Genomic DNA, 21,279 nt, shown 5'->3' on the forward strand with positions numbered 1-21,279 from the left:
CCTGAGATGGGCCTTCACTGACAACTGCATCTCAACATCCCTAGATCCCCATTCCCACTTTCCACATGACCATCCTCACTCACCGTCAGTGAAATGGAAGCTGGGAGAGGCCAAGCAATCCCCCAAGGCCATGCAGCTAACAAGTGGTAGAGGCAGGACTTGAACTCAGGTATTCTGATTCCAGAGTCACTGGTCTTAACCACTGTGCTATACTATCGCCTGCTAGAAACTAGAGCTGTGGCTTTCTCTTTCTGGGCAAAGCCCCCATCTGTACAACAGGTGAGGTGGTGTTTTCCTCAATGTGAGAGGAATACCTGATGGCAGGTGAAACGATTCCCATGGTTCACACACAGAGCATCAAATAATATTGATTCACAGAATGAAAAGATGATTGTCTTTTCACATCTCTCTCAAGTCTTCCAATAATGTCAAGGAAGAAGGTTTAGCCTGATGTTAATGTATCTGTAAAATCTCTCCAAAGCATGCTAATTTTCTTTTCTTTTTTTTTAAACAAGAACAGGCTTTATAACTCAGGGTCCTCAGTAGGCAGTGATAGCTAGCTAGAATTTTAGTAGCACTGCTATACTATTATTGTTACTTCTCTTGTTAGTTTCATGGTTTTATTTTTTATTGCTTTTTTGATTATTTGCTATTTATGAAAAATGTTAGTGTTGCCATTGCTGCAATTCTCTTGTCCATTTCTTCATAGTTATAAGATTGCTGCTGAAGCTCCTGCCATCACACCCAAATTGGAATTAAGAGGAAAGACAGGGTTCAGCCACTTTTGTCTCCTATTACCAGGAAAGCAAAAGAATTTTACATACTTTGCATTGATCGAAACTTGCTGCATGGCTACACATAGCAGCAAAAGAGGCTGAAAAAGCGGGTGTTTGGCTGGATACATTGGTACCCCAAACTAATCAGAATTCTATCATCAAGAAAAAGGCATACATCCAGTGCTCTGTAACAAAAGTGTTTGCCACAGGCTGGGAATCCTTTGAATTTTCTCTTTAGTGTCTGCAAAGAGCAGGGATGGAAGTCAGAGACGTGGAAAGGCTTAAGGAAATTTAGTAAAAAGCCTGTTTCTCTTTACCTTGTTTACCACCAAGACACTCCCTTCCTCATAGTGCAGTAGAAAAATGACAGTCATCATCACTCCTAAGGAACAATACACAATGAAAAAAACAGTATTGTCATAGTCTTACAGTGGTGGCAAGGAAATCTTACGGGTTTGTCCCCATTGGCTATTATAGCTCAGAGTGCTAAGCTAAAGAACCCCTCACCTTTTCAATCTACTGTGAAGAGGCTATATTTACTTACCTGCACATACCTCCAAATATGTACCCTAGAAATCAGATTTGAAGTCTTATAAATCCCAGAAATGGGAAGTTCTTATTTCAAAAACTACTTTTCAAATTAGTGTTTTAATTCAACAAGCATTTAGTGAGTGCCCACACTTCCCCAGGCACCTTCTTAAGTGCTGAGAATATAGGGGTGAACTGGACCCATAAGGCCCTGGAGTATATATCCTGGTGGGAGAGGCAGATAAAAGATCTGCAGAAAAACAGGACCTCAGGAGGATTAACAGCTGAAATCAGGAGACAGACTTCTGGGCTTGAATACAAATTCTGCGGCTTCCTGGCTTTGTGTTTTGGGCAAATTACTTGCCTCTCTATGCCGCAGTTTCTCCATCTATAAGATAATAAGAATAATTATAACTTCACAGAGTTACAGTGCGACTACTTTTTGACTCATGATGATTAAACACAGCCATATTGAAGGGCCAGAACACTAAGATGGAGACAGTGTTTTAAAGGGTAAAAAAATGGTGATGACAAATTACTACCCACCTCATTTGGTGACTGAGTGTATTACATGGCTTAATGCATGTAAAGTGCTTAGAAATGTTGCTAGTATGGCCAGGCGTGGTGGCTCATGCCTATAATCCCAGCGCTTTGGGAGGCTAAGACAGGTGGATCATAAGATCAGGAGTTCAAGACCAGCCTGACCAACATAGTGAAACCCTGTCTCTACTAAAGATACAAAAGATTAGCTGTGCGTGGTGGCAGGTGCCTGTAATCCTAGCTACTCGGGAGGCTGAGGCAGGAGAATCTCTTGAACCCGGGAGGCAGAGATTGCAGCGAACCAAGATTGTGCCACTGCGCTCCAGCCTGGTGACAGAGTGACACTCTGTCTCAAAAAAAAAAAAAAAAAGTTACTAGTATGTAGTAAGTGCTCAGTAAATGTTAGCTATTATACTATTTCAAGTACTGGGTTTTCACTTGATGTCATGCAGTGTTATACAAGGTCTCTAAAGATACTGAGGAGTCCTCAAGGCCAATTTTAACAAGCATGGTTGCTACATTCTTGTGCTTATAGTTGAAGATTTCTTCTTTCAGACACTTGCACAAAAGGATACTTCTAAGATGCATTTGCATTAGGTGGCGAATTTGATCCTGGGTATGAAAAACATTGAGATTTGAGAATAAAGGATAGTTAAGACTGAGGTTGCAATTACTAAAGGAAAACCCCAACAGAGAGAAGTAAAGTCCTGCAATATCACGCACCCTCCCCTGACCCACTCGCTCTCCCCAAACACCCGTGACTAGCTATATTTTATCAGCATTTCCCATAAAGTCAAAAGGGAAAATACAGACCTGGGCTTTCATGGAAAGTATTCTCATTCTCACAACCAGAATCCCTGCCTTTAATTTTTTTTTTCTTGGTTTTTAGATCTTTAACTTTTCCTTCAGCACTTCAGTACTCAACTTTTTGAAAATCATCTTTTCTGAGGAATGATATTTCCTGGCACAACATCATCTTTGTCAAGTGACTCAGTTTGATTTTTTTGTTTGTTAATATAAAGTGGCCCCAACTTACAGAGAAAAAGTGGGCTTTTGGTATCAGTTTGATGTCAGGGTTTTTCCATGTTTGAGAGGGAGCTTTAAATACCACTCGATTTGAAGGTGTCTTCAGGCGAGCTCCAGTCCTCTGTCAAGATGCTTCTGGCCACAGTCCTTACCTCTGCCCTGCTCCTGTGCTCCGTGGCAGGCCGGGGGTGTCCAACCTCGACGGGGATCCTCATGGACATCAACTTCCTCATCAACAAGATGCAGGTAAGCTGCAGGGGGCGCCCGTGGGAAAGACGGCTACTGACAAAGTGAAATATGTATGAGGATGAAAAAACTCGGGGCTGACTAAAGGTTCTTATCTCTCTATCTACTTTAGGAAGATGCAGCTTCGAAGTGCCACTGCAGTGCTAATGTGAGTGAATGCTCTTTAAGAACTTTCCAAATTAATTTTAATTTTCACATCTGGAATCTTCACTCTGAAATTTCCCTTGCAGGTGACCAGTTGTCTCTGTCTGCCCATTCCTTCTGTAAGTATAATGAGAGAATATAATTTTGACCTTGGATTTTTTTGGTTTGATTTTAAGTAAAAATAAGTTGCTTTATTTAATATTTAATGTTATACATTGTTGCTTAATTCAATTGTTAAGATTAGTATTCCCTGTTAAAACCACATTGTTACAAACTATTCCCTTTTAAAACTAGGATCTTGAAATCCTATATTATGAACATTTCTTTGTATTTAGTTAACTTTATGCCTCTTGAGAAGTTTGAACACTTTTCAACATTAAAAAAAGAATCTTGAATATCTTTTTAGATAGGTGGCCATGTGCACAATTAAATAAAACTGGAACTAAGGATATAATCATTGCTATAGGTCATATCATATTGCTTTCTACCTCATTTAGTGATAACTCTAGAGTTGTGAAACAATGTAAATAAAAAGACTACTCCTTATCATTCATCTGGCATGAATGATCTACGGGCTATACCTCCCTCTCCCTGCCTCCTCCCTTCCTCCCTACCTCCCTATTGTCTGTCTAGCTGATTAGAGTGACTGTTGGTTTGAGTGCTGCCCTCTGGGCAGATAGAGGATCTGAAGTTTTGAGTGGAAGGAGGGCTTCCAGAGGGCCACTGCCCACTCTGGCAGGAAGGACGGGTGGCAGGAAAGTTCTCATTCCTAATTCAAACTCCTGGTTAGGGTGAGGAGGAGGCACTTCTCCAAGGTGCAGTGCTTTATTCTTTCTCATGCAAGGCCTGGGAGAATCTGAGCTTCTTGCCCTAGCGAGGGTAAGACATCGCACCCATCGCCATCCATCCATTAGAGGAGAAGAGGCTAGAGCGCCTTCTGGGCAGGCACCAGGCAGACAGCACAGCCCCTGCCCCTCGGCGTACACTCCGTGTTTTTAGCTGCTGCTGAAATACCAGCTGCATTCAATTGTCACATCCCATTAGCTGGTGTGGAAAGGCTTTTCCTCACTCTGCACTTTCAAACTTACAAGTCTTGAAGCCGGGAAGCACCTCTTGAAAAGAACATTCAGAGCTGACTATTTCAGGGCCCACAGCCCTCATGTTTCCTGGGTGTAACATACAGGAAGTCTCCTCCAGGGGGTGTCACTGTGGAAAAATGGCATCCCCTTTAAATATGGAAGATCACTTCCTACATTGGCAAGGGACCTATCTAAAAATAATGCAAGTTTGAGTAACGGTGATTAAATAAAAACCATCTCTTATATTGCTTTTTGTGATATATTTTCAAAGCTGTCCTCAGAATGTTTCTTTTAATAAATCCTTACTATTTACCAGGACAACTGCCCTGGACCATGCTTCAGGGAGGGACTGTCTCAGATGACCAATACCACAGTGCAAACAAGATACCCGCTGATTTTCAATCGGGTGAAAAAATCGGTTGAAGTACTAAAGAACAACAAGTGTCCTGTAAGTTTGTTTTCATATGTGATGTGTTCCTGTCGGTGATTTCTATGTGAATGGTGATGCCAACCCTGTTTGAACGCAAAAGGATGATAAAGTTGGAATTGATACTTCAAGGCTGATAAAAGACATCTAAGAAATTTAATCAGAAGTAATATAATTAAAGTGAGATCCATTGAAACAATAGAATTAAAGTGAGATAGATCATTGTTCCCCCTAGTTTTAAAAAACACGCCAACGGAGCCATTTACTTCTCTCTATTATGGAATAATGAAAGAATGCTTTCTGAGTGTAATTAGAAGCCACAATCTAGAGAATCAGGGATGCAGCTCACATAATACAAAATTATTCTAGAGATTCAATGTACTAACTGAATGGATGTCGTTAAAAGGGATTTTTTTTTTTCCTGTTGGTTAAGGAGGTTTTGTTTTGTTTTGTTTTGTTTTGTTTTGTTTTGGAGACAGAGTCTCGCTCTGTTGCCCAGGCTGGAGTGCAGTGGTGCCATCTGAGTTCACTGCAGCCTCTGCCTCCTGGGTTCAAGTGATTCTCCTGTCTCAGCCTCCTAAATAACTGGGATTACAGGTGCGTGCCACCACACCCGGCTAATTTTTGTATTTTTAGTAGAGATGGGGTTTCACCATGTTGGCCAGGCTGCTCTCCAGCTCCTGAACTCAAGTGATTTGCTCACCCTGACCTCCCACAGTGCTGGGATTATAGGTGTGAGCCACCATGCCTGGCCTGGATTAAGGAGGTATTTAAAGGGCAATGCACCCAGGTCAAGGTGGAAGCTTGCCACTCATCCTGAATGCCCATCCACACATTCCTTTCTTCAGCGTATACCCTAGTCCCTGACAGCAGAGTGGGATGGCAAGTTGGGTAGAGGTGACCTCCCTCCCTTTTTTGGGTATTAGCATCTCCACACAAGATCCTAGAAGTCTGAAAGCACTGAGCTCAACTGTTTAACTGCATGCATTTCTACCATCAATGGCATCTAGTTCTAAGTGCTTAATATATGCTGTCTCACTGAATAAATACATACCTTAGGGACAATCATTCAATTTATCAGTCTCAGTGAGGTTAACTAATTTGCCTAAGGCTGCATATTTAATAAGTGGCAGAGGTGAGATTTGAACTCAGGTCTGTGTGACCTCAGAGCCCCACTCTTAGCCACTGTACTGTCAAATGACCTTGGAAACACAACCTAAAAGGATAATGATACAATGTTAGGCCTCAAAGAGTCCCCAGAAAGGCTTTCTCTAATGGGGAGATTTAGGGTCACTTAATAGGGGGGCGTGTGTGTGTGTGTGTGTGTGTCTGTGTGTAAAGAGCCCTGAAATCCAACTTGAGGTCAACCACGTATGTTGTCTTTACACCACGTGAGCTAGCCTGGACCTGCCCATCTATTTGCTCTGGGTTTCAAGCCCCTTCCCTTCCCATCCCGACACTCCTCACCACCGACTCTGGCTCTTGGCAGGGGGGCTCCTGGGGCTGCCTGGCTCTACATCATTTGAGTCTCTCTGTCCTTATCAACTTTCATCCCCACAGAATTTTTCCTGTGAACAGCCATGCAACCAAACCATGGCAGGCAACACGCTGACATTTCTGAAGAGTCTCCTGGAAGTTTTCCAGAAAGAAAAGATGAGAGGGATGGGAGGCAAAATATGAAGATGAAATATTATTTATCCTATTTATTAAATTTAAAATGCTTTCTCTTTAAGTTGCTACAATTAAAAAATCAAGTAAGCTACTCTAAATCAATATCAGTTGTGATTATGTGTTTAAAATTGTATGTCTTTATTTTGAAATAAATACATATGGGGGGAAAATGACAGGAGCTGGTCTCTAGGCAATTACTCATCTCTTGCTGCTCAGAACAAAGAAAGCTACAAGTGTTGTTAAGGGGAAGAATAGATCAGAGACTCCTATAGTGATAAGACTCCTGATGCTGAATACAGACCCTCAGACTCAGAGGCTGTAGCTGGGGCTGCAGGGGAAGCTGCAGGGAGCAGTTACAAAGAATGTCTGTGGGGACTGTCTGAGGGTTGCCGCTAGGGGAGGCTGAAGGCATGTCTGAGGGAGGGAGCCCTGGAGCACTGCTAAGAGGGCTACGGTCCTGAGAAATTGGCCGTGTGCCTGAAATAGGAGAAGGCAGCAGTTTGGAAGTGGGAGACTGCTCAAGAATGTGGGCATGCAGAATAAATGCTTAATAATTAACTGCTTAACCCCCTAGTTATGGTAGGAAGTGGATTCTATTATTACATGCTTTTGTTCTATATATGCTGAAACCAAAGCTTAGAAAGTCTCGATGGCTTTCCCAAGATCCCACAGGTGGTGAGATTTAGAAGAAGGATTCACCCCTAGTCTCTGCTTCCAAACCCTTTGCTGTTTGCATTCTGCCCCTTTATTATTCTCTTTATACCAAGGGCATAAGGGTGTACACTGTGCTTCTTCCAACCACAGCCTGAGGGTAAAACAGACCCATCATAATTGCAGTCCACACTCTCATATCCAGAAACCTAGGGAGTCAGATAGGTTTCAGAATTCAAGCTTTTTAGCCTTTTAGAAAGTTAAAACAATCCATGTGCCATATATTACATAACACCCACAGCAGTGCCTGGGGCAAGGTTCCATAATTAAACCTATCAATCCTGCAGCAGTCACTGAAATGGTCAAGTTTTGCAGCCAAATAAGTCCTAACAAATCTTGAGTTTTCACAGTTGTTTGGATTTCAGAATAATGATAAGAAATTGGTAAGCTGCATTAACAAAACAGCCTTTCTCTAGCTCATGCCCTACTTACCCAGGGAGGCGGTGGGGGGCACTCTCTCCAAGACATTTTATCTGGGGCTGGGCTGGGTGGCTCCAGGAGGGATAGAGGTTTCTGCAGCTTCCTGGACAGCCTGCTGCATGGAGTTCCAGATCGCAACTGCAACACCTTCTCTTCTCCTCTCCTCCATGTGGGTTTTCTGAATGACTGGCCCCAGACATAGTTGAATCATGTGACAATGTGGTTTACCACCTGCAGCATGGGGAGACACCAGCCCAAGCAGGATCACAGCAGGGACAGATGCTGATGGTTGGTGATGGTTTCAGAACACAACTCGGAAATGCAACATGTTGCCGGAGATGGGCAGAGACGAGCTTACACTCACCGATGCAGATTAATCACCAGCATAGCTTGGTGCTTTCCCTCAGCTTTTCTGCAAAAGTCACATAACCTGCAGTGTTCCCTCCTGCAGGCAAGCTCCAAGGAGGGTTTACTTACAGTGAAGTGTGCAATAATTATCACCTTCTCTGTGCCAGGAGAATTGAGATTCATCAAGAAGTCACCCTGGAGAAAGGAGAACTAACATTTATTGTTCACTCTGTACCAGGCACTCTGCTAAGCCTATTTTGTAGAATATCTGTTGGATCCTCACAAGAACCCCATGAGATATTTATATAATTGTTGTATGTAATTTTTCCCACTGCACAAATGAGATAAGTAGGCCCAACAAGGTTGCATAACTTGGCCAGAAGCACGTTGCTCGCAAGTGCTGAAGTTGCTACCCTCTCCAGGTTGCCAGGCCCCAGGCAGAGTTGTTTCCAGTAGATTCCAGATCAAAGGACACACTGCAGGCCAAAGCCAAGCCAAGATGTGGCCAGCCATAAAGCTGGCTTGCCCATCTATCCATCCATCCCTCCCTCTGTACATCCATCCAGTTTGAAGCAGGAAGACGCTGTGATGTTTCAACCTCACAGTTCCTCTCCTCTCATTGTCACATTGTCACCCTGCTTCATCGACCCCAGACCAAGACTCCCCGTTCTCTGCAAGGGGAGGCCTCAGCAGAAACTCAAAGAGGACCCAAAGGGCTTCATTCTTTATTTTTATCACTTGAAAAAGATGGCTTTAGCCAGGCACAGTGGCTCATGCCTAAAATCCCGGCACTTTGGGAGGCTGACGCAGGCAGATCACTTGAGTCCAGGAATTTGAGATCCGCCTGGTCAATATGGTGAAAGCCAATCTCTACGAAAAATACAAAACTTAGTTGGGTATGGTGATGTGCAACTGTAGTCCCAGCTACTTGGAGTCTGAGATGGGAGGATCGCTTGAGCCTAGGAGGTCGAGTGTGCAGTGAGCCATGACTGCACTGCTACACTCCAGCCTGGGTGACAGAGCAAGATCCTATCTTAAAAACAAACAAACAAACAACAACAACAACAAACAGATGGCTTCATTGAGATATGCTTCATATACCATATGCAATACAATTCATCCATTTGAAGAGTATAATTCAATAGATTTTAGTACATTGGCAGGGTTGTGCAACCATCCCTCTTTATACTGTATCATATTATCTGTAAATAGAGGTAATTTACTTCCATTTTTCCAATTTGGATGCCTTTTCTTTCATTTTCTTGGCTAATTTCTGGCTAGAACCTCCAATACAATGTTGAATAGAAGTGATGAGAGTAGATATTCTTGCTTTGTTCCTGATTTTAGCGGGAAAGGATCCAGTCGCTCACGATTAAATATTAATATGATGTGAGCTGTGGACTTTTCATAAATGTTTATTATCAGACTGAGAAAACTCTTTTATTCTTGTCTGTTGAACACTTTTATCTTGAATGAGATTGGACTATGTCAGATGTATTTTCTGCACTTATTGGTATAGAGGTTATTGATACAGAGGTTAATTCTTGGCTTTAGAATTTCCAATGGTAACTCTCCTAGCCCTGGGATAGAAAGTAACTCCTTGGACTATGGAAGAGAAGTCAGAGAGGAGAGGATGATGGCAGACGCTGTCGAGTTCCCTGGAGAAGAGCTCTCTGCCTGGCCCCCAGCAGAGCCTCGGGGAAGAGGGCAGCACTCCTGGGGAGGGCGAGGGAGGCGTGTAGAAAACCGAGAGTAAAGGGCACATGAGCCAGATTCCCTGAGTGCCCTGGGAGATGACATGAAAAGAGAATGCCTCTCGCCACCACACCTAAGGTTTGGTATAGGGAGGACCACCCACAGGCCCTAGGAAGCTGGGCTTGATGCAGCCCCCTGAATAGTTTCAACAGAGAAACCAAAGATTTTCACCCAGGGCAGAGAGGGGCACTGATGTGTCTTGGAGGATGGTAAGGCCGGAGAGACCTTGGGATGGGCATATATGGCATGCTCAGACCAAGGACAGGGACCAAATGGGACTGAAGATGCTTCTACAGAAGCCACCCTGGAGGGAAAGTCACGCCCAGGACTAGCCGGGAGGAACACCAGGGTAGGACAGACAGAGCACCTCCCAGAACCCTGAAGCCTCTCCCTAAATCCCAAGCCTCCCAGATCTAAAGTCAACCCCAGGGGAAGGTGGAGAAGGAAAAAATCTTGAACTGGGCATTTAACTTGAAATTTCGAAGTTTTACCCTGAAATGGCAAAATTATTTTTTTCTGTCATCAACTTGAAAAAAAAATCTCAATTTAGTTAACAAAAAATAAAGAAACCTTCATTTGTTTGCTGCAGACCTGAGGATGTGATTGAATCACTCAACAGACACTAATAAGTGCGCAGTGAGGAGCACGCGCTGGACTCAGTGTGCGGCTGAGGAAGGCGCTACTGCTGTCCTCGGGTTCCACCGGTGCACAGGAGCCGGGAGAAACCTGGTCGGTGCTGAGAGGAAAGGGAGGCACGGGGGCGTGGTACTTGAGACTGGAGGCAGTGGCTGAGCCCAGAGCTCACTGGCCCCTCCCCATCCTCAGCCAGAGGAGCGAGGATGGACGGTTTCACTGGATGGTTTCTGGCTCCCTGGTGCTCATGGTCTGGACTTCTCTGGACCAAACATTTCTTGGAAACCTCTTTGATGCCAGCCTAGCAGAGTGGGCATTGGGGATCAGACCTTGGAGGGCTTGAACCAGTGACTCATGAGGCATCCCAGGCATCAGAAGGGCCACGTCAGTGTCTGCACCATCCTGGCCCACGCTTGCTGATTGATGTCCACTTGGAGGTCCAAAGGCCAAACATCTGCAGCTCTCAGGGCTTCACATGCAGAGATGAGGCCCAGGGAACACTAGTCACCCTGTGTTTACCTCCTGGAAAAAGCAAACAACCTAGATTCAGAGACGGCAGGCAAAGAACAGAAACCAGAAAAATCACACCACGCCCCCCGCTTCCTCCAAACCCTATGTTTTGCACTTTACAGTTTACAAAAACACTTTTGCACTTGATTGTTATGGAAGCCGTGCAAAGGAGGTAAGGGAGACCAGTGTGGCCATTTTACAGATGGCTCAGGGGGCACGGATGCCTGCAAGAGCACACAGGTAGCCGATGGCCCACGTGAAATTGGAACCCAAGGGGAAGGTCTCCCTAGTGTGAAGTTCTTTCCACCACAGAGAAGGGAAAGGGCAACACCAAGGGAGATGGTGATGCCCAGGAAACAGGAAGAGAAGTGTCACAGGGTCCAGGTGCTCTCACCACAGGGCCAAGGTGGTGCACTCCCAGACGCGGACTCCTGCAGAGGGTTTAGTTGACCTTTGCTGCCACCAAGCGGCCGTTCTAAGAGTATCAGCCTTTGGGTGAGGGATATATACATAATATATGTGTAAACAGGTCAAAACTACTTTCATAGAACACTAAGATGTTACCTGCATAGAATACTAAGATGTTATCTGCTCTTTTCAATCTTATTTCTCACAAGTGTACAATGGAGTTTCCCAAAGGCTATATTGCAAGTGATAACCCATTGACTAAAAGCAAAAGGAGAGAGGGGAACACAATTGCTCTCTGTTTAAGCCAGACTTAGCTGCAAAAAGGGAACACAACACAAGTCTTCTCGTTAGTTACATTGGTTTAGAAAGAATCATTATTTTCATAGAATGTTATTTATGTTAAAATGTCATGGGTTTATTATTATACCTAAATGGATAAATATTTTTGAAATTGTTTGAATTTCCAGTAAATGTTGGTAAATATATAAGCAGACGTTCTTTGAGGCCCTTAATAATTTTCAGAAGTGAAAGGGGCTGCTGAATGGTAATGTTTTTTTTTCTTCTTTTCATCGTTCCTAGTAAGGCAAATTGGCCAACCTTGAAGCCCCCCAACTCCAGGACACAGACACCAAAGCTGGTGCTTGGCTTGGAATTCTGTTTTGTTTTCATCCTTCTTAAAAATAGGATTCCATTTGTTTAAAGACTTTCCTGACCATGACACAGAAATTAATGCCTGGTACTAAGCTCTCTGAGGGCAGAGTCCCTGCCATTGTCACCCAATGCCTGTAACAGCACTGGGAACAGACTACACGCTCTCTCTCTCTCTCTCTCTCTCTCTCTCTCTCTCTCTCTCACACACACACACACACACATATATTTGGTTAAATAGAAGCATAATGTGTTGATGGAGGAAAACTCACAAGCTGTTGGCCCCAACTATTCCACAAGATTGCCCTCTCCAGAAAAATCTAAGAGGAAGTAGATCCGTTGCTGGCTGACGCCTCCCAGATCTGGCTACCACAAGAGGTTTGTTTGGGTTGGAGCCGAGTTTCTTCATTAAAGCCAAGTTTAATTCATTGCAGCCCAGGTGCTCCTGGGTGAGAGTGAGGGTGTAGAAGATGTGCTGAGGCAGTGTCTGCCCAGCATGCAGGAGGGCAGGGAGGGGAGGGGCTGTTACTCAGAGCCGGGCTGAGGCTGGGCAGCGAGGCAGAGCCAGCCCGCAGCCTGAAAAACAAGTGCCCAGCAGGGAGCCCTAGCTCTGCAATAAGATGTGCTTTTAAGATATTATAAAAACAATATATGCTTGCTGTAAAAAAATTAAAACATTACAGTAATCACCATCATCAAATCACCATCATTATAGTGATATACAAAGAAATCACCATCATCAAAGTAGGAACTGAAAGCCTTCTCCCAATCCCATATCCCAGAAATAGCCACTATTAAATTTGGTGTGTACCCTTCAAGGATTTTTCAATGCCCATGTAATTACCCATATATGATATGCATTTTAAAATGAAAATGAATAACATCATATATGTTATTCTGCCCCTCCATTTCTGCACTTAAAATGTTGCTGACCTATTTCCATGACAATATATGTAAGATCTACCTCATTCTTTTTAGTGGCTGTTTGTTTAACCCCCTCTTCTATTGACAGGCATTTGGAAAGTTTCTCAATTTTCATTATTACAAACAATTCTCAGTTAACATGGTCATGCTTGCATTTTTGCCCATTAATTTATGCTTCCTTTATTCTAAACCCTGCTCATTCTTGCTGCTATGCTGAATCTAAGGATTGGGAAGACTCAGCCCTGGCTCTGAAGATGGGCACAGGCCAGTGAGAAACAGAGGGTGCACAGGCATGACTGTAGCACAGGGAGGGACACAGTGCCAGAGGGGTCATGTCGGTGGAAGAGCCATGGATGCTGCTAGGGGAGAGAGAGAGAGAATCAAGGAAGCCCTAACATCTAAAGGCTTAAAGCACCTGAGCTGGGTTGAAAACAGGGAGCATTCCTGTTCCTGGTGATGCTGGGGATAAGAGTGTCCTATAGGTTAAAGAAAAGCACAGAGGCAGGGAAGTCTGGAGGGTGCTGGGCAGACAAGCAGCTGGCCCAGCAGGCTTGTTGGATCACTTGGGAACTCTTTAAGCAACATTTAAACGCCCATTATATGCCTGGCACTGGATGGGATGGGGGAAATGATGGGAGCACAGGGAACCTGGACCAGAGCAATGGGAGGTGAGTCCAGAAGGGCAGTTCTGATGTGGTTGATGGGAGGCCTTCATTAGCAGTTTCAGACTCCATACTTATGTGTCCCAACAACTTTGTCCTTTTTTACACCTCAAAATAGCCATCATCGTGGCTGCTGGTGATGTTCCCTGGGTTGGACAGCAGGGGAGTGTAGCCTCAGGAAGATTATCAAATGGGATTGGCGGTAAAGTCCTGAACTGGGGCTCAGGTATGTTGGAGCCTCAGTTTTTTCATCTGTAAACTAGATCAGCAATGCTTCTCTCTGCTTGCCTCCTCCTACAATCAAGAGGTGCCATGATGATTAATAGAAACTAGGAAAGGCTCAGACACCTGAAGAAGGTGGTTGCTGCATCTCAGCCTCATCAGGAGCACCCAGTAGAAGACCCTAGTTGGCCTTGTGGACACAGCACTACTTCTAATCAAACTGTGCAAGCATACCTAGCACCAGGAAATGGTCCAGTTGAGGCAGACTTAAGAAACACATTCTAGGATGTGTTAGAGCAGAGACTTTAAGCCTACCCAGGGATGAACCAGGTGCCAGAAGCATCTCTTCACTCACATCCTCCATGCCCGCCCAGGCCCAGTGATGCTGGAGCAGACAGGCAGGCTGGTCTCTTCCTATCAGTAGAGCCTCTCCACTGCACCAGAATGACGTGCCACTGAAGTCCCTCATGGCTGTCCCCAGCACCGAGGTCAGCATCTGCTCGGCAAATGTTTGATGACTGAACAAATGAATGAATGTCCCACTGCAGGAGGGTGGGCAGCTTGAACTGTAACCTGCAGAGATCCCCAGGGGACCCTGCAGTCCCAGGGGCTGTGAAGGAGAAAGATTGAGGAGGGCATGCTGAGGGTTTTATTTCAAGCAGGGAACCCTCCGCTCCAGTAACAGGTTTCACACCGAAGAGACAGAACACTTTCAACTCTTTTGCACCATAGCATTGCTTTGGTCTTAGGTCTAGTAAGGCAGAGATTTTTCCGAGTCATGGCCCAAATCACTCAAAGGCAGGGGGTGGTGGGGGAACAGGGTAGTGGAGAAACCAAGGAAGACCTTTTCAAGGGAAAGAAAAAAAGAACAAATTTGAGGACATTTCCTTCACTGGGATGTAAGCCAGGGATGGCAAATAGATTCATTTCGTATGGCAGTTCTGCGCAGCTGGTGGTGGCTGCCGGGGCACTGTGCTGAGAAAGACTCTGAGGCGCCACTCGGCTCATCAAGAAAGGGCTCTATGATTGACTAGGAATGCTTGTTGTGGGCACAGAATTGGGAGAGGCTGCAGGGACACAAGCCACATAACAGCAAAATAGCAATGGCCTCCCCATGCAGCTCTAGTAAGGAATAAAATTTAGAACAATGAAGTCACTCTGGAAACCAGACTGTGGATCAAGTATTTTGTTTTGTTTTGTTTTGTTCTCCATGTAAAAATAAGGCCCAGAGAGTGCCCACCCCAACCAAGCCCAGGGCCAGCCTGCCTGAAGCAAGTCACCAACGTGTGCCACTGCTCAGGGTGGGAGAACCCCTAGAAGGTTTCTGTCCCTCATCACCCTTTTCAACGGCTATGCCCTCCCTGCCGACCTGAGGCATCTGGGAAAAAAGAAGCCAGGCTGCCCCTGCTCAGTTTCTCGCCTCACCTGTGTGGAGGGGGGTTTCCCTCTGGGCCTGCAACATCCACAGAGGCCTGAACAGAGCGAGAGGAATGACAGTGGCCAGGAGCCTCTTGGAAGCCAGGCAGGGGCATCTGACAGAGAAACAATGTGAAGAAGTTTTTAATGCTTTTATTTTGAAACTTAGAGCCAACTCCACCTCTTCCATGAATTCACAGTGACTTTACAATGGCCATGGGGGGAGGATCTATTTTACTCCAGTTTTGTTTTGTTCTGTTCGTTTTTTTGTTACCAGGTGCAAGTCCAAAGCTGAAATAGTTGGTGATCAGTTGACCAATGGTCAGTTGAATCCCTCCAAGGCAGGAGCTCCGCTGCCCCAGCTGGGGTGGGGATCAGAATGCTTGCAATTGTGAAGGAAGGAAGGGGTTCTGAGGACAGCCTGCTTGGCTGAAAGCCCACCTGGCGGAGAGTCTTTCTTTCTCTTCAGTAAATTCACACCATGGGTTCTGCAGACACTGTTAGCATTGACCTGTTAATGGGATGAGGCCCTGGGAAAAAGGAGGAGAGACAAGAACATCATCTAACAGGAGTCTTGAAATCTTGGATCTTGGGGTCAAACAACCCATTTGGAGACTGGGTTTGTGAAGCACCAAGAGGCAAAGTACGGAGTGGCAGAGGCTCTCAGGGTTACCGGGGCTATTTGTAAATGTTCAAAAAAGGTATCATAAGAGGACTATGTCTTCTTTCCTTGAAAATCAGTTTTCCTGAAACTGCAAGTAGGCTACTGAGATCTGGAGCATGCGTGTCAGGACAGAGGGCAGACCAGCATTATTCCAGTGGAGCATGCGTGTCAGGACAGAGGGCAGACCAGCATTATTCCAGTGGAGCATGCGTGTCAGGACAGAGGGCAGACCAGCATTATTCCAGTGGAGCATGCGTGTCAGGACAGACGGCAGACCAGCATTATTCCAGGAAGCTCTGGAGGTTGGTCTTGGACAGGTGGATGGCAGAGTTGGATTCATGAGCCACAGACAAGTTTGAGAACCAGCCACTGATGAGTGGGCGGGATGCCACTTCTACCACCAAAGGTCACTGATCTTCCCGCATGGGACTTGGGGACGCTGGGGGAGATCTCTGTGCCTGGTTGCTGGAAGGCACCTGGCAGCTGCTGGGAGCTGGGTGATCTATCCCCTGCAGGCTCTTAGAAACAATTCTCAAGTCATCCCTGTCATCTGTACCCAGGAACTCTCGAGATGGTCCCCATCCTGCCACTTCTTAGGGACGGCTTGACTCCCTAGATCTCTAATATACGTCATCTCACTCTGTCCTGGGTCCAGACAATGAGGGAGGCATTCAAAGAGTGGGTGTGACTGCTATCTGAGCATGGCCTGCCCCAAATCTCAGAGCTACTTGGTAAATTAAAATCCAGTCTTGTTAACAGGCCTTGGTGTTTTGGGGTTAGAACAGGAAGTTGAATGCCATGGGCAAGACTTGTTTAAGATGAATCTGTAGACCGGTGGCTGGGAACCTCACTCTCCCACCAGGAGGCAACAAACTCCTCCCTGCCTTAGCGGTCCTCCCTGTTGAGGGAGACAGACGTCCATGCCCCTTGCAAGAAAGAGCGCTTTCAGAAAGAAAAGCTTCCAATTGCGTTGGTCACTGCTTGTGAAAGGCTAAATGCAGGACAATCGTGATTGGGTTGCTAGAAAGTTCCTTCTTTGTACTGAAGCAGTTAATCACGAGGGTGGTCGCAGTGGCAGGTGCGACAGGTTGGGCAGGCATCCGGCCACTCTGGGATCTAGGAGGTCTTGGCGTTAAAACCATCTTGTAGCTGAAGATTTCATGACATGGGAAAATGGTCCCAAACTACTGAATGGGAAAAGAGGGCTGTAAAACACTGTGTAGAGTAGGATCCCAATTTGAAAATACACAGAAGACAAATCTGGAAGAATAATAACAAGGTCTTGTGATGACAGGTCTTACTATTTTGTTCTTTCTGTTTATTTAAATTTTCTATTTTTTCTACAATAAAAATGCATGACTTTTATTATAGGATGTTTAAGAAATTACTTTTCTCTTAAAGAGAGAAAAGGGGGAAATGGCCAATATCCGAGCACAGCTTTAAGAAGAAGACAAACTCCTTCCCTGTCCTGGAGGCCACCCAAATGCTGTAACTCTTCACTCAAGATGTTGAATTATGCAAACTGTGTTGCTACCCTTTTCCTTTTATAAGAAAGGGCAAATAGCCAGAAAAGCAGTGAATGTTGCTGCTTTAGCAAAAAGTGGAGAGCATTTTATTTGAAGCCAGCTTCTGGGGCTTGTCCTGGGCTAACTACAGTCAGCCTGGTTGGTCAGGCCCCCTCCCTTTGTCCAGGTTCTGGCACCACCCGTGCATCCCAGCAGGGCTCTGCCGTCCCGAGAACACCCCTGCCAGCTCACACGGGGAGGCAGCAGTGAGGTTTTATAGACAAAGATCATCCTTCCTAGGAGAATTTGTGCTAACCAAGACTCATGTCAAATGGCTTCTTAGTTGACTAGAAAGTTCAGTCCACACCCACTTTGTCTTCTGAGCTTTGCAGGTAGCCAGTGTGGGGCCAGACAATGAGGAAGAAAAAGCTCAGGGAGGAAGAGGAGGCCTGAGGGAATATGGGGGTTGGTCATCCACCCATCCGACGACACTGCTGAGTGGTCCTTTGTGTGCCGGGCTCTGTGCCAGGCACCATTAGTGCAAACGTAGGGACAGCACGGCAGCCCCGCCTGGGGAGTGAGGGCGTCCTCTGGCATTTAGGATGCAGTGTGGGTGGGGGTGGGGGATGGTCTGCAGAAGGCGCGACTCACCCCAGCTGAGAAAGCAAGCCGGCAATCCGGAAGGAGGAGACTTCTACAGCCTGGATGACAAAGAGCTGGTGAAGCCAAGGACAAGTGGGAAAGGAGCGAGAAGAGGATGTCAGGCAGAGGGGACAGCCTGAGCAAAGACCTAGGGGCGAGAGAGAGGGCGGAACATTCAGAACAGTGGTGAAGGGTGAGGCCAGCAGAAGCAGGGTGAGGGCTTTATCTAGAGGGCAATGGGGAGCCAAGGAGGGCATGTGAGCATGGGAGTCAGATTTCTGTCTTTAGAAGAGTCCTCAGGCTACAGTGATCTTTCTGCAATGAGAAAGAAAAAGAGGGTATGGGAGGCAAAGAATGGTGGCAGAGACCTGTCCTCTAGGGCTCTGGGAGCCTGTGGGTGGCTCTCAAGTCAGGCCCTGCAGTTCAGTAGGGAGGTGGGGAGACGGTGCCCCCCTGCAGGTATCCTGGTTGCAGTCCTCACTTGTGAGCCTGGGTCATTGCGTCTGCATGGTGAAGGTAAAAGTGCTTCTCTGCAAGGGCTGTTGAAGCTACTGGATGGGAAAATGGAGAGGCGAACTGCCTGGAAACAGGTATACTCTGTGCCAGACTCGGTCCCTGGGGACCCAGCACACCACCAGTCACTGGTGGGCATTTCCCAACTGCTGTTTGATGACAAGAAGGGTGGCAGCTCTAGCCCCAGCTTACCACAGATAAGATATGTGATAAACCACAGGACATTTCAGAAGGCCACAACATTCTCACGACCAAAAAAAAAAAAAAGAGTTTCAAGTTCCTGAGAGGTACAATTAGCTGGGATGGAAGCACACTGACCTGGCGCTCATGGACTCGTCACTGCGTGGTCCCCGCGGATAGCCTGCAGCGACAGCTCGTACCCAAGGAACATGGCCGCGCTCATGGGGAAGCCCCGCACCGCGTTCACAGTGATGCCTCTGAAAAACACCTTTGCACAGGGGCCCAGTTATTGCAGGAGACTGAGCCACACCTCCGCAGGGCCACTAAGGAGGGGCAGAGAACAGCTCGTGGTGCTGCCTGCCCAGGCCCCGTTCCCAGCCACAGCCCAAAGGACCTGTGTAGGCAGAGACCACAAAGGGAAGTCCCAGTCATGCCCTGCCCTGACCCGTGTCATGCCTGATGGTGCTTTTCCTGCCAGACCCTGATACACATGCACTAAATACTATAGGTAAGCTCTTGGGCCAGGCAAACACCTACATATGCTTTTTAAATTGCCCTCTCTCCCCCTCTCTCTCTCTTCTTCTCTCATATGCATACACACACTGTCTCTCTCTCTCTCTCTCTCTCTCTCTCTCTCTCTCTCTCTCTCTCTCTCTCTCCTCCAGAATCTAGAAGCCCTAAGTAGAGCACCCAGCCATGCCCAATCACTGTAGCAGGGGCTTCACAGGACATCCCCAAAGTGGCAGAGAACGGAACTCGAACTGTGCTTAAGACTCTGCAGACGTGGAGTTGAGGCACAGCTTTGCCATTGAGGTTGAGGCACAGTTTGTCACTTGGGCCAATGGCAAACTCTCTGGAACTCATTTTTCCCAACTGTAAGAGGGGAGTAATGATAGAATCAACCTGATAAGAATGTTGGAGGGACTAAATGAGATGAGGCTTTTCAAGCACTTGCACGGTGCCTGGCATATAGTATAAGCATGTGTTAACTGCTGATTATCATCATCACCCTCCTTGTTCTTATTAATAGTCTATCACCTAATAGGGAATAGGACTCAACCTCCAGCACTAGGATGCATGCTCGGGAAGAATGGCCCGTGCTGCTGAGCTGCTGAACTCTGCCTTTGCTGCTCCATGACACCTGCATTTGTCTTCCATCCCCAGGGAGTATTATGTGATGCTTCCCAAACATGGCCTATGATCTTCCTTTCCTCCCTCAATCTTTTTGCTTGGTGTTGGGTGTCAGCTCATAAATGTGATGTGATTCCAACTCTCAAGCAGTGATAACCTATTAGCAGAGATAAGGCCCGTTTAGGAACAATAACAACATGACCCAGAAAATGAGAACAGATAAGAGCTTTGGCGAGAGGGACCGTGGGGAGGAGCTGGCCTTTTATACATCCTCTGGTAAGTAATGACCATCTAAAAGCAAGTTCTCACACAAATATAAATGACTTGAGAACTGTCAGGCACAGATAGAAACCTACTCGGATTCCTGTATAATTTTCTAAGTTTAAGAAACATAACTGGTCATTTTGTAAAAGTAGAAACCAACCCTTTGGGTTTCCCCAGTTTCCTCAGTCTCTGGGCACTGTGGTATCAGAGTTGGTGCAGGCCTCTGTCACTGGCTAGGATATCAGGTGACCTTCCTTCAGGAGAGGTGCTTGCACTTTGCAGCAGCCTCCAGGGTGCAACATGGCCCTAGGGACGGGGCTAATGGACAAGGATCCCTAGAGATGAACAAGTGGCTCAGCCAAGCCCTCGAGCTGTTCAAGCAGTGAGATCCTGGTAATATTAACACTCTTCTCTGATGTCTGACCTTTCTGGAATTCCACAGGCTCATCCAGAGTGACTGAATAACAGCCAGGAACTGGGTCAAACTCCGAGAGGAAAATTCCATGCCGGTGCCCACAGAGGTTGCCCTGTGGGTCTGGGCTTGGCTCTGCTCTGCAAGGTGGAGGCAGCCATGGCCCGGCTTGGAGTGTGAGCCTTCTGTCCCACAGCACCAGGCTCTGCAGGAGCTGTGAGTCACTTCAGACAAGCAGACAGCCCTCCCTCCAGCAGCTGTGGCCTGCTCTGCTGCGGAGCCCACAGAAGGCAAACAAAGTGCAGACCTGCCAGCTTTTACCTAGAGCTGTCAGAGCATATGACCTCCAGACCGAGTCCCCCTCACTCCCACCCTACAAAGCCTCAGTGGCTCCCTATGGGCTAGGGTCAGGTCCATACCGTTTCCTGGCTTGCAAGGACCCACATACTCTCCCTTGCACTTTCTCTGCGCGGCCTCTCACAGCTGACACCCTGGGCAGGTTAACGGCCTGTCATTCCTTTAAGGGGTCAGACTTTTTCCTCCACTGGGCCTCTTCTGGTACCCTCTGCCTGGAGTGCTTCCCAGGCCTGGCTTGCAGCCTGGCAGTGTCGCCATGGCCACCCCCAGGTGGATGATGGCCCCTCACCTTCTGTGCACTCAGTATCTCCCCATCGCAGCACTCCTCACACTGTTCTCCAAGTGTCCCTGACTTACCTGTCAGGAAGGACAGACAACAGGGGTGGGAGTGGGATTAGCAACCACAGTCAGGACAGTGAATGCAGGGCTGTGTGGATGGTTTGCCTCTGAAACCCCAGCACCTGCGAGCGCTTAGCCCAGAGTAGACCTTCCATAAACACATTAAATGAATCAGTGA

At 46.6% G+C, this 21,279-nt stretch overlaps 2 protein-coding genes across 26 annotated transcripts in view; one reads left to right on the forward strand and one right to left on the reverse strand.

Moving 5' to 3' along the window:
• LOC105467114 (solute carrier family 25 member 48) overlaps positions 1 to 21,279 on the reverse strand; it is an 80,013-nt gene that overhangs the window by 14,767 nt on the left and 43,967 nt on the right. For 3 of the 25 annotated variants that reach the window (XM_071098419.1, XM_071098404.1, XM_071098424.1), the window contains exons 7-14: positions 18,737 to 18,866; positions 17,915 to 18,053; positions 15,536 to 15,624; positions 15,104 to 15,210; positions 11,209 to 14,288; positions 7,581 to 10,826; positions 4,349 to 4,466; positions 1,094 to 3,377 (exon numbers count right to left, since the gene is read on the reverse strand). In XM_071098419.1, coding sequence (XP_070954520.1) covers positions 18,744 to 18,866 — 123 coding nt within the window. In that variant the 3' untranslated portion in view covers positions 1,094 to 3,377; positions 4,349 to 4,466; positions 7,581 to 10,826; ... (3 more) ...; positions 17,915 to 18,053; positions 18,737 to 18,743. Of the gene's footprint in view, positions 1 to 1,093; positions 3,378 to 4,348; positions 4,467 to 6,233; positions 6,396 to 7,580; positions 10,827 to 11,208; positions 14,289 to 15,103; positions 15,211 to 15,231; positions 15,625 to 16,821; positions 17,019 to 17,914; positions 18,054 to 18,736; positions 21,120 to 21,279 lie in introns of those variants that run through there. The other 22 variants (XM_071098418.1, XM_024788294.2, XM_071098417.1 and 19 more) reach the window with 21 other exon arrangements.
• LOC105467115 (interleukin 9) lies at positions 3,000 to 6,591 on the forward strand. Its single transcript, XM_011716515.3, has 5 exons — positions 3,000 to 3,116; positions 3,229 to 3,264; positions 3,347 to 3,379; positions 4,656 to 4,787; positions 6,327 to 6,591. Exons 1-5 carry the CDS (start codon positions 3,000 to 3,002, stop codon positions 6,444 to 6,446), a joined length of 438 nt encoding a protein of 145 aa, XP_011714817.2. The 3' UTR covers positions 6,447 to 6,591.

This window comes from Macaca nemestrina, chromosome 6, assembly GCF_043159975.1.
Source record: "Macaca nemestrina isolate mMacNem1 chromosome 6, mMacNem.hap1, whole genome shotgun sequence".
NCBI lineage: Eukaryota > Metazoa > Chordata > Mammalia > Primates > Cercopithecidae > Macaca > Macaca nemestrina.